This window comes from Apteryx rowi, unplaced genomic scaffold (assembly GCF_003343035.1).
Source record: "Apteryx rowi isolate R43461 unplaced genomic scaffold, aptRow1 scaffold_1672, whole genome shotgun sequence".
Taxonomy (NCBI): domain Eukaryota; kingdom Metazoa; phylum Chordata; class Aves; order Apterygiformes; family Apterygidae; genus Apteryx; species Apteryx rowi.
This window is the reverse complement of record NW_020447944.1, coordinates 9,883-21,537: the sequence shown is the minus strand read 5'-3', so window position 1 is coordinate 21,537 and position 11,655 is coordinate 9,883. Positions and strand designations below refer to the sequence as shown.

Sequence of the window (11,655 nt, the reverse complement as noted above, 5' to 3'; positions counted from 1 at the left end):
GGGCGGCGAGGGAGGGCCCCGGGGTGTTGCCGTCGCGGGCGCTGCCACCGCCGCGGCCTGACCTTTGCGAGCAGCTGCCGCCCGGCCGGGCCCCGTCGCGCCGCTCGCTAAAAATACACCGCGGCGCCGAGCCGCTCACCAGCCGGGCCCTGCCTCAGTTTCCCCTGTGCCCCCCCCCCCCCAAAACCCGTGGGGCAGGGGGCTGGGACCCTCCGGGTGCCGAGGGCAGCCGGGCGCACGGGCCGGCACCGCTGTCCCAATGGAGTTTGACCCTGGACAAGGGGCAGGCGCCCACGAGGGCAAGGGCAAGGCGCCGGCAGCACCCCGCCGCACTGCCCCGCGGCTTGGGGGGGCACAGAGGGCAAAGGGGGGGGCCGCACCGTGGCGTAGCCCCAGGCAGCGGCCACCTGGGCAATCAGTGGCTATTTTAACTGCTTGGCGGAGAGGTGACCTTGCACCCCGGTGGGAGCCCGGGGGGAGCAGGGGGACACGGGGGGGGGGGGCACGCTGCGCTGGCACCCGCAGCCGCCGCACGCAGGGCACCAAGACAGCGGACGGTGCAAAATGATGCTTTGATTGCTGAGGAAGAGCCTGATTTCGGGGCAGAACAGTTAAAAAGAGACAAGAGCCGCCCCCAGTCGCAAATCCCTCCGGCCGGGAAGAGCCGAGCAAAGGCACCGGGTGGCAACCAGCAGCGAGGCAGCGGCTGGGTGTTCGCAGGGACCCCGCTTACCGCTGGCGCCGTGAGCCCAGGGGTGCCGCTAAGCAGGGCCGCAGGGCGGTGGGGACACCGCCGTCCTCGTGGCACAGCCTGTGCGGCGTGGGCACGGCCGCCCCGGCCCGCTCACCGCGGGGACAGACACACCGGGGCGCTACGGAGCAGCCGTCATGGTGCCCGAACCTGCCGGGAGGCAGCTGCAGCAGGACGCAGCCCCTCCGGGCCGTGCTGCTCGTCTGATGGCAACCGTTCGTGGTGAGCAGCGTCCCCGCGAGGCGAATCCGAGGGAGAAGCCGGCGGCAGCCCCATCCTGGCGCACCGACAAGCCCGCCGGCACCGGCCGAAGGCCCTTGCGCCCTTCCGCTGCCGCCTCCTCACATCACCTTACAGCAGCGCTGCTTCTCGGCCGGCACGTCCTCGGCGGGGGCCGTCAGCTTGAGGAGCGGCGGGTCGCCGCTGGCGGCCGTGTAGGACACGGAGTCGGGCTCGGCGCCGGGCTCGGGCTCGGCGGGGGCCGGGCTCTCGCCGAACGGGTACTCCTCGGGGCGCGGGCGCTGCAGCTTGGCGGCGGCTCGCTGCCGCTTGAGGTCGGCGAGCGTGTGGTGGGCCTTCTCACGGCTCAGGTCGGCCGGCGGCGGCTCGCCCGGGGCGCCCAGCTGGTACGACACGCTGCGGTCCAGCTTCTTGGAGTAGAGGTGCTTGGGGGCAGCGGGGCCGGCCGTGCCGTTCCGTTGCGCCGGCCCCTCTGGTGACGGCGTCTCTCCCGGAGCTGTCGCCTCTCCCTCGGGGCCCTGCTGGGATAGAGGGATACGAGGTCGGGTCCCCGCGGCTGCCACAGGGTCGGCGGGTGCTGCTAGACACCGTGTCAGAAGCGGGGGAACCTCCTGGCTCCCTCCTTCCACCCTGAGCCCTCCATGAGCATCCCCGGCCACGGCACCTGCCCCCGCGAGCCGGCCCTCCGGCACGGCGCGGTGCAACTCACGGCAAGGTGCAGGCGGAGCTCGGTGTCGGTCTGCCGGTCCTCGTCCTCGCCCTCGCTCTCCCGCTGCTCGGCCCGCTGCCACACGATGGCCTCCTTCTCGTGCTCCTTGCGGTAGAGGTTGGTGCGCTCCGTCACGCTCACCCGCCGCACCACCTTCCTGGGGGGACGCGGGGTGAGAGCCGGGGGCTCGGCGTCCCGGGCGGGCACAGCGCAAGCCACCGCGCTGCTCACGCGCTCTCGCCTCGGCCAGCCCTCGCTGCACGCTGGCGCGGGGCCGCAGGCCAGGCTGGAGGGTCTCCAGCTCCGGACGCTGCCCCGCATGGAGGAGAAGCGCCGGCTAGCCCGGCTCTTGGAGGAAGGCCCTGGACCCCCCCCCGGGGGGGACGGGCAGCCCACCGGGGCCTCCAGGCCTTACCCGCGGCTGCCGGCGCTGGAGGTGCGGCGCTGCAGCAGCGACTTGTGCTTTTCGTGAGACTTCATGATGGCATCGTGCTTGTGCTTCAGCTCCAGGAGCTTGGCCCTGACCTCCTCGTCGCCACACACGTCTGCAAGGAGAAGAGGGAAGGAGTCGAGGCTGTTGGCCAGCAGAAGCCCCCCCCCCCCGAGGCCCGGCCCCCACCAGCCTGCGGACCCCCACGGGCTCATGCCCTGGCGGCCCTGCCTCCCTCACCCGCTGCCCTGCCCCGCGCTCACCCAGCGGCGTCTCGTCCAGCACGGACTTCCCGTTGAGGTCAGCCCCGTGCGCCACCAGCAGCTCCACCAGCTGGATCTGCCCGGGCAAGGGAGGCAATAAGGGTCAAACACGGCAAAGCCCGGCCCCGGCGAGCGCAGGGGCGGCAGCAGCTTCGGCCACGGGGGAGCCGATCCCGCTGCTCCCGGAGGCCAGCGCTGCCCAGCGGCGCGCTGAGGTCAGGCACGGCGATCCCAGCTCCTGCTGCCGGGGGACCGAGGGGACCGGACACGTCCTCTGTGCCCCACGCGCTCGGTCAGCGGCCGGACACCGCCACGAGGGCCCTGCTCCCCTGGCAAGCGGCACCCACCTGCCCCCAGCACGCCGCGGCGTGGAGCGGCTCCCAGCCGTCCTCGTCCTTGGCGCTCATGCTGGCCTTGTGCTCCAGCAGCAGCTCGGCAGCCTCCAGGTAGCCGTTGGCCGAGGCGACGTGCAGCTGGAGGGGGACACGGCAGGGACGGCGCTGAGCCCCCCGTGCCGGGCTCCGCTCGGAAAGCCCGGCTGCGAGGCAGACGTGCCTGGCCAGGGAGAGCCCTGCCCGTCCTACCAGCGTGGCACCGTGGTCCAGCGGCGCGTCGAGGTCAGCGCCCGCCTGGAGCAGCCGCCGGATGTCCTCCACCATGCGGCGCTCCGTGGGGGGGGGGGGGGCGAGCGGTGGCGCGCTTGGCTTTCCGAGGAAAAACCGGGGGCTTCCCGGCCCAGAGGGTGCAGGTGGGAGCTGCCCCTTGCCAAGAGACCTGCTGCGCCCCGTCCCATCCCTCCGTCCCCAGCGCACTCTCGCAGCCGCAGCCTCGGCAGCGGCGGCACCTCCGGGGAGGCGAGACCCGGCCGGAGGGGGGGCTCACCCTGCTCCGCCATGGCCGTCTCGATGCAGTCCAGGGTCACCTCGTCCTCGCACAGGTCGTAGGGCATGTTGCCGTCCGAGTTGACGGCGAGGAGGTTGGCACCACTGCGCGGGGAAGAAGCGGGCGGTGAGGATCCCCCAGCGCGGGCTCCCCCGGGGACCCGTCCCCCGTCACAGCACGCCGAGCCACGGCTCCGGGGGCATCAGCCCGGCTCAACCCGCAGCCCCAGGGCCCTGTCGCACCCGTCGGCACTCTCCTCTCCCCGGTCGCCCGCCCCGCAGAGCCGCCGGCCCCGGCCAGCACCCACGTACTGTTTGACGAGCAGCTCCACGAGGTGCAGGTGGCCGCAGGTGGCGGCGGCGTGCAGCGGCGTCCAGAGCTCGCTGTCGCAGGCGTTGACGTCGGCGCCGGCCTCCAGCAGCAGCTTCACGACGTCCCCGTAGTCGTCGATGCAGCACTGCAAGGGGAGAGAGCGCAGGCGGCTGCGGAGAGCTCCGGGACGGGGACGCCGGCTCCGCTTTCTCCGTCGCCCCTCTCTCCGCAGCACCCCGGACTCTCCCAGAGACGGAGCCCGAGCTCCCGGCTCGCTCGGTCCTCGGTGCTTTGGCGGACGCCACCTGCAAGGGGAAACACTGCGCGCGCGGATACGGTGGCGAGGGGCGGCCGGCCCTGGTGCCGGTGCATCCAGCTCTGCTCCCAGAGAGGCAGGACATCCCGTGCTCCCAGAGCAGCCAGAGGGAAGGGTTTCCCCGGCAGAGGCTTCAGCTGGGTTTCCAGCCCGCTCTGCCGGCACCGACCCTGCTCGACACCTCACCATGTGCTCCGGAGCGGCCGGGCCACCCAGGGCCCCTCGGTGTGGGCATCGCTGGGGATTAACGACGGGAAACCCGCAGCGGTCTGGCTCGAGTTGGCCGTCTCCGGCCCGGCAGGACGCCCAGCGGAGGCGACGGGGCAGGAGCGGCGAGCCGAGCGGGCAGCCCGGTTATCGGAGCCGCCCTAACCAGCGACCGCAGAAGGCAAACAGGAGCGTTCGGGGCCTGGGCGGCGAAGGGGCTGGGCAGGGAGCAGCCGGGAAGCGAGCGCCGGCCACGGCGGAGCGACCGAGCTGCAGCCCCATCCCACCAGCGGAGCTCCGCGGCCTGCGGAAAAGCCGCAAGAGCCGGGGCAGCGGGAGAGCGAGGCGTTGCCCAGCCACAGCACAGCAGCTCCAGGGCTGCCACGTGCACGTGCTCTGCCGGCACGTTAAAGGCCGGATCAGCCGGAGGAGGAGGAGGAAACCAGCCGGGCGGCCGGTCGCACGGGGAAGGGCTGCGCCGGCACGGTGCCCGGGAGCCCGGCCAGCGCAAACAGCGCCGGGGAACTCGCGGGCTCGGCTTTCTTCGGGGCGTGATGCCCCGTTCCCGGCGGGGCGCGGTTAGCTCGGCGCCGGAGCTGGCGCAGCGGCGAGAAATCCACCCCTTTTAATCCCTCCTTGTGCCTGCGCTTGCTAAAACATCACTGAACTCCGGGTGGGATGAGGAGCCCCTTCCCAGCAGTTTATCAGCGGAGGGCCGAAGATTTCTACGGGCTCCTTTTCACACCTTTGCTATTTGAAGACTCCCGATACAAAGGCGCTAGAGGAGCCCTTAGCTGCAGCAAGGAGCAATGCCGCGCGCGACCAAAAGGAAAAGCAAAAAGCAGCTTCAGAGGCGTCTAGGCTGGAAAACGGAGCGGTTTTGCCGCAAGACGTCAGGCACGGGACAGTCGCGGACAGACGCTGGCCGGGCGACCCGCCGGGGTGGCCGCAGCGGCGAGGACCCGGACGCGGCGGCCCGCAGCCCTTCCCTCGTGCAAGAGCGGCCTCGGGAAGGCTCGTCGCGGGCGAGCGGGAAGGGACGGCCGGAGAGAAGAGAGCCGCGGCAGCGGGCAGCAGCCCGGGGGCGGCCGCGGGGCCGAGCGGCGCCGGCAGGAGGAGCGGGGGGCTCGGCGGGCGGCGCGCTGGGAGGCCGCTTACCTGGTGCAGCGCGGTGAGGCCGTCCTCGTTGTAGAGATTGGGGCTGATGCCGTTCTGGAGGAACTGGCGAACTGCAAAAACAAAGAGCGTTTAGCAAGGGCTCTGCGCTCGCCTCGCCCGAGGGCTGGCGGGGTCCGCGGCACGGGCGGCATCCGCAGGGGAGGCCGCTCGGCTCCTTCCTGCTGGCTCCCGGCTCCGGAGCCCCTCTGCCCTTCGAGCCTGGAAACGTCACCCCGCTGCGGCCGCTGACGCCCGGCTGGAGCGCTGCGTTGTGTGAGCGGTTCTCGCCTTCGCTCCAGGACAGTTTATTCTCCAAGCGAGGATCTGTTCACACCAGGGAAAGACCCCGGCATCCAAAGAGAACTCAGTGTTGGTGTCCTCCCCTCGGAGGAGACAGCAAAGAGGGGGAAAAGCCCCAGAGGAAGAAAGGAGGGAGCCGAGGAGCCCGTCGGCCCGGCAGGGGAAGGCGGACAGCACTGCCGCCGGGCTTGGAAAGAGCGGCTCGATCAAGCTGTTCGGAAAGGCGTCGCGGCAACGGGCCAACCGTCCTACTTCTCGCCTCCGTTTACAACCCAGAAGCTCCGAAGAGCTTTCGCAGCCAAGGCCGCTACCTCAAATACACCAGGAAACGGGCCAGCGAGCAGCACGGATACCACCAGCAGGAGCAAATTCCACAGGCAGTCGGAGCTGGATGCGGAGGCTGGATTTCAAGGGAGGCCGCGGAGGTACGGATGCGGCACAGGAGAAGAGCGATTAGAGATGATGTTCGCATCCGCCCGCCCGTGGGACGGAAGCCATCGGGAGGTCACACACGGCCTCCTGCCACCGGCCTTGTCTCGCAGGTTTTCCAGGCTTTGCCTGGAGACGTCCGCCAGCGACGCAGGGAAGGATGCCCCGGATTTGCTGCCGGCACTGCGTGCGCTACGCACAGCACCGCTCCCTTTCGGTCCAGAAGGAGCCCTGGGCACCTGCGAGGTCCTACCTACCGCACGGCTGATAAAGGAGCAGAAAGACCAGATATTTGGGGATTAAAGCTTTGGCCGCGTCCTGGCGTTCGAGTTAAAACCACGAGCGGACCAAGGCTTTCAGCCAGCGACAAGGACACAGCTCAGATCCCAACTACAGCACAGTTTTGGATCACCTAAGCTGCGTTGGGAGCTGCCGTGGTCTAAGCCAACATTCCTCCTGGTCGTAGCTTAAGTCAAGCCCCTGTCGTAGTCCCCAGCCCAGGAAAAACCTGCAGAGTCCGGGTGAAGTCAGGGCTGAGAAAGTAAATATCAGCAGGGGGCAGAGGAGGATCAAACCGTAAGGTCAAAGACGAACCTGTTTACCGCGGGAAGCCTGCAAGCGGCAACCAAAGCTCCCCGAGAGGCGAAGAAAGCTCGGATGCTGCCAACAAGCAGCTCAAGTTCTCCTTGGGGACGGCGGGCAGGGCTGCCAGGGGCCCAGACGCGCCACGCGGGGCCGCGGGAGCAGAGAGCCACCGCGGCAGCTCGGAAGCCGGGCAGACGCCGCTCGGGATGCTCTCCGGCGGCACTGAGCCCGTCCGGGGAGCCCCAGTGCCCCTCGCACCCGGCCGGGCAGGAGGCAAGCGGGGCAGTTCCCGGCGAGGCAGGATTTGTGCTCGGCTTCGGTCATCCTGGGCAGGAGTGGGATGCCCGCGAGAGCGATGCCTCGGGAAGGATGCGCGGCGAGCGGGACAGCACAGGGGGGCGCTGGCGGGGAAGCCGCCCCGGCACCGCTCCCTCCGCGTGGGTCGCAAAAGCGGGGGGCCGCCGCTGCGCCCCAAACCGGCCCCAGAGCGATAAGCTCGCTCAGCCTTGGTGCCCCCCGCCGCGACGGCACCTCCTGCCGGGGGGAGGCCCCGTTCTGCCCCCCACGGGGCGGCGTGGAAGGGGCACGGCTCCTCCGCGGAAACCCGGCAGGAGCTTCGGTCCTTCCCTGGCCCGGCTGCCCGGGCTCCGCGGATCCCTATTGCGGCAGCGCTCTGCCCTGGCCCAGCTCAAAGGCCGCGGCTCATGCCGCGCCGGCGGAGCCGAACCGCGGACTTTGCGCCAGGCAGAAGAAGCGCCCGCGTCCACCGACGGCAGTGAGTCACCGAGTGCCGGTCGCCTCTGTTCTGGGAACCTGCGGGTCCCGCGCGAGCGACCGGTTTCTGCGGGAGCAGAGGCTCCGTCGGAGCTACCAAAGTCCCCCCCGAACACGCGGCTGGGCTGCGGCGTCACCCCAGCGGCGGCGACCGCCGTTGCGGACACCTACCGAAACGGCAGCTGCCCCGCGACGCTCGCGGCAAAGCCATCCCGCGAGAAGTTCCCTTAGGACACGTGCGGCACCGAGGCCTGGGGACGGAGACCCGCTCGCTCGCCGCCCCGGCCGCTTCCCCTCCCGCTCGGGCCGCCTTTGGCAAGGGGCAAAGGCAGACTAACAGCTTCCTCCCCCCAAAGACACGCGGGGCTTCCTCGAGGCTCTTGCACGCGCTCAGGATGCTTGGAAAAATTCCTGAAATAATGCTGTTATGTAGAAAAAGAGGGAATCTGAACACGTGCTCCAAACCGGCTCTTACCCGCTTATCTCGGGCCCCCGCGGCGCCTTTCCTGCCCCTTCGCAGCCCAGCACTTATCAGGCAGCACCAGGCCTCGGGGCGGCTGCGTTGCCCCAGCCCCCCCCGGAAACCGAGACCGCTCCGCAAAGCGGCAGGGCAGAGGGAAAAGCAACGGGCACCCGGGCGTATCCCGTCGCCCCCGAGAGCCGATAGGACGTGAGCGGGAGCGAAAGGCGAGGAGGTTTTTCCGACAGAGCCAGGCCGCGGAAGAGGGAGCTCTTGCTCCGGCTCTCCCGTGCACGGCATCACCGAGGCCGCGGATCTCCGCTCGCTACACCAGCTCAGGCGGCCTTGGGCAGCGGGCTGCCCGCGTCGGCCTCGCAGGAGAATCCCGCACTGCGGGATTGGGAAAATCCGGGAAAACACAGGCGGGCTACCAGCTCTTGAGGTGCTTTTGCAAGACCGGCCTTAAAAGCAAGATGTTTTGGTACAGTTCGGCACCAGGCGCTCGGGGAGTTCAGACCGGGACCGCACGACCCAGAGCACTCCAACGGTTTGGGATACCAGTTCCAAGGGGCTGGTTTATTTCCAGGTGATATTTTGCAAGCAAAAATGCAATTTAAGCTAGGCGAGTGTCTTTTTTTTTTCAAAAACGAAACCACTGAATGTCGAATTCCCGTGATTTAAAAATATCTGAGCTGGCAAAAGCCGTTTGATGGCCAGAGACAGACAGGAAGCGTCCCCGGCAAGCACGGCAAGGGAGCGCAGGCACCAGTTTTGCCTTTCCAGCTCTCGAGGCCTTGAAGGGCCCCTTCCAAACGCGACCTGCCCTGGCTCCCGCAAGCACAGCTCAGTCGGAGACCTGCTGGAGACCTGTCCTGGACTGCCGTCGCGGGTCTCGCAGGGACAGGACCAGCGCAGCAGCCCCGCGGCCGCAGCCCGAGGGCGCCGCAAGGAAACCTCGGCACGATGGCGCCGACCGGCCCTGCCAGGCTGCTGGGCGGCTTTTTCCTCCTAATTCTGCCCCACTTCACCCTCTCCGGGCCTTCATCCAACGCTCGCAGGCCTCCTGCAGCGCCGCTGGCCCTTCACTGCCCGCTAGGGCCACGACGAGCCCTTGCTGCTTCTCGGCTCCGAGGCGCTCGGCACGTGCAGCTCGGCAGCGCGCGCTGGGGAACGGACCCCGCGGGCAGCACGAGGGGACCCAGCGCGGCTCGAGACGCGGGGTCACCGCCGGCGCCTTCCCTCCTGCCGTCCCGCCTGCCCTTTGATCGCTCCCCGCCGGCTCCCGCCTCCCCCGCGGCGCGTCACGGCCGTGCCGCGAGAGGAGGAATGACGGGAGCGGGCGCGTTTCCCGCAGCTTCCAGATCCTGTTTTGTCCTGACCCCCCCAGCACCCACGTTTGTTTCGGAAGACGATGCCCCGCTCAAGCTTTTTGTACCACGGGGAAACGCAAGAGCATTTGCAGCCCGCAGCCAGGGCCGCAGCAGAAGCGGCGATACAGCTCCTTGGGGCACGCGAGCCGCGCAGCTGAACCCGATGAGCCCTCCCAGCAGGTCTCAAAACACTAACGGAGGCCCAAGCTCAACGCTGGCTTTAACGGGAGCTTCCCCAAGTCGCCCGGACGCCCTGAGATCCCCCCGTCGCACACCCGGAGCCCGCACGTACCTTCCTCGATGTCGTTCCGAGCGGCCGCCTCCAGCAGCTGGACGCTGGTGGGGAACATCACCCGCTTCTCCTTGCCGCTGCTGCCGCTGCTGCTCTTCCTCCCCTTTTCCGCCCTGACCTTCTTGCCCTGCGCCTCCTTCTCAAACTGCGCCCACTTCTTCAGCTGCTGCGTCCGGCGCTTCTGGGCGTGTTTCAGGCGCTCCTGCGTGCTCATCCTGCCAACCGCTGGCATTTCTGCCAGCAGCTCCAGGTGCTCGGCCATGGCCGCTTCGGGCAGGGGAAGGGGCTCAGAGCTCTGCCCGAGGTGAAGGTCCCCCCCCGGCGCGGGGAATAAAGCCTGGGGGCGCGAGGGCGGGCGGCGCGAGGACCCCGGCCCCCAGGGCGCATCACCCGCGGCCCCTCGGAGGGGCTGGCAGGCGGCCGCCCGCCCGGGCGGGCTGGAGGAAGGGCGCGGGTTTGCCTCAGCCCCGTATCGCCGTCCCTCCTCGGGGCTTCGCCGTGCCCTCGGGAGACGCGAGCCCGCGCTTCACAAGCATCTCCGTCACCGCCTCCCTTTTCAGGCTTTCTCAACCCAAAGCTGCAAGCGGTGGGTGGGGAAGGGAAGAATCTCTCCAGAGACCCTCACGCCCGCGCAGACCAGCTAACCGAGCGCCGCGCCGTGTCCGCGGCAGAGGCTCCTGCTCTCCCACCCTCGCCCGGAGAGGGACCGCGGGGAGCAGCCGTCCCGCTGCCTTCATCCGCCGCGAGTCGCCGCTTCGCAGTCTCCTCGCGCCCGGCGGCTTGGACGCCTCTGTGCGGCCGAGCTCTCCCGCTTGCTCTGCTTTCAAGGCAAAGTCACGACGGCGCCGCCGAAGCTCTGCACGGACAACCACCCCGGCAGCCTCGCCAGCCCTCCGAGCAAGCCGGTGACACAGGCACGCTGTTATTTAGCAAGAAGCAGCAGGACTGGTTTGCCCGTCCGCCTCTCCCCGAAGTGGTATCAAGGGCACGGCTCACGCGCCGGCACGGGACAGCCTGTCCGGACCTTTCCGAAGGCACGAAGAAGTGAGATGTATTCCGAGGCACAGAGAGAATTTTTGCAAGTCCGTTCCTGAATCCCTGTCTTCAAGCCGATTATCCAGAGAAGCTTTTTCCTTCCTGCGGTCGAGAAGCTTTTTGTGGTCATTTAGCAGCTGCCCCCATTGCAGGCCGTGATCTCACCGCCACGCTCCTCCCAGCGGAGGAAACCAAGAGGTCGGCTCAGAAAGTTGTCCGTGGCTGCCCGGTCCTCCTCGGAAACTCCTTAAAGCCGCCCGGAGGAAGCGAGGGAGAGGCAGGAGCAGGCAGAACCCATTAGCAGCCCGGCCACCCCTGCAGGGACGAGGGGAGATCAGATATCAGCAGCAGGAATAGGAGGAGACGATCCACACGCCCCTCTCTCCATCTGGATCCGCAGCCCATTCAATCCGTCGCTCGCACTTATTTCCTCTCGGGAGCCGCACGGCAAACACCCTTCGCGCTCCTCTTCCTTCACCGCCGTCGCTCGCGATCTCCCTTCTCTGCCGCTCGCTTCCTTCCAGGCGCCCGGCGAACCAGGAGGGCAGATCCTCGTCGGCTCGACCTCCCCGGGCTGGCGGCGGAGAGCGCGGAGCCGCCTCAAAGCCGGCCGGAAGCGGCGCGCGGCGCTTCCCTGCTGCGTCCCACGCGGGATCCGGAGCGGGCGAGTGCCGGAGCGGGGCTCCGACCCGCCACGGCAGCCGCCCGGGGCCGGGCGCAGGCGGCTGTGCGGGAGCCGCCGGCAGCTCCTCCCTCCGGCGCGGCGGGAAGGGCCGAGCTTCCCCCGGTCCCCGGCCGAGCGCGCACCTGGCAGAGCGGCCCCGGTCCTAAGGAAGAAGGGAAGAAAAGAAAACAGATCAAACAGGGAAGGACGGGGGAGAGGTTCGGCACGGGGACCGGCTCTCCCAGCGCGAGCCCGACCCCGCTCCGCGCCCAACCCACTGCTGCTTTTGCCGTCTCCTAATCCAGGATTAACCCACAATCAAAAGTTTAAGCAAATTACCCAGGGCTTTGCCAACGGGGACCAGGCGCGCCCGACCTCCCCGGCTCCCGTCCCGCAGCGCACGCGGGGCAGCATCGAGCCCTCCGGAGACAGCGGCACACGTCCTTCCAGGCCGGGGCGGGAGAGCCGCAGCCCAGAG

The 11,655-nt window shown here is 69.1% G+C and overlaps 1 protein-coding gene across 1 annotated transcript; it reads right to left on the bottom strand.

Moving 5' to 3' along the window:
* Positions 1-553: 553 nt before the first annotated feature.
* On the bottom strand, positions 554-11,201 carry PPP1R16A (protein phosphatase 1 regulatory subunit 16A). Its single transcript, XM_026060244.1, has 10 exons — positions 9,479-11,201; positions 5,269-5,339; positions 3,587-3,732; positions 3,195-3,379; positions 2,978-3,066; positions 2,741-2,866; positions 2,394-2,469; positions 2,116-2,245; positions 1,701-1,857; positions 554-1,509 (listed from the first exon to the last, which is right to left on the bottom strand). Exons 1-10 carry the CDS (start codon positions 9,738-9,740, stop codon positions 1,093-1,095), a joined length of 1,659 nt encoding a protein of 552 aa, XP_025916029.1. The 5' UTR covers positions 9,741-11,201; the 3' UTR covers positions 554-1,092.
* Between the last annotated feature and the right edge of the window lie 454 nt (positions 11,202-11,655).

What these genes read in the sequence shown, in the direction of transcription:
- PPP1R16A (XM_026060244.1), bottom strand. Translation starts at nt 9,740, where the DNA reads ATGGCCGAGCACCTGGAGCTGCTGGCAGAAATGCCAGCGGTTGGCAGG. An exon ending in CCGCGGCGTGCTGGGGGCAG is followed by an intron (nt 2,470 to 2,740) that starts GTGGGTGCCGCT and finishes TTGCCCGGGCAG; the next exon opens with ATCCAGCTGGTGGAGCTGCT. An exon ending in TCCAGCGCCGGCAGCCGCGG is followed by an intron (nt 1,858 to 2,115) that starts GTAAGGCCTGGA and finishes GCGTCCCCCCAG; the next exon opens with GAAGGTGGTGCGGCGGGTGA.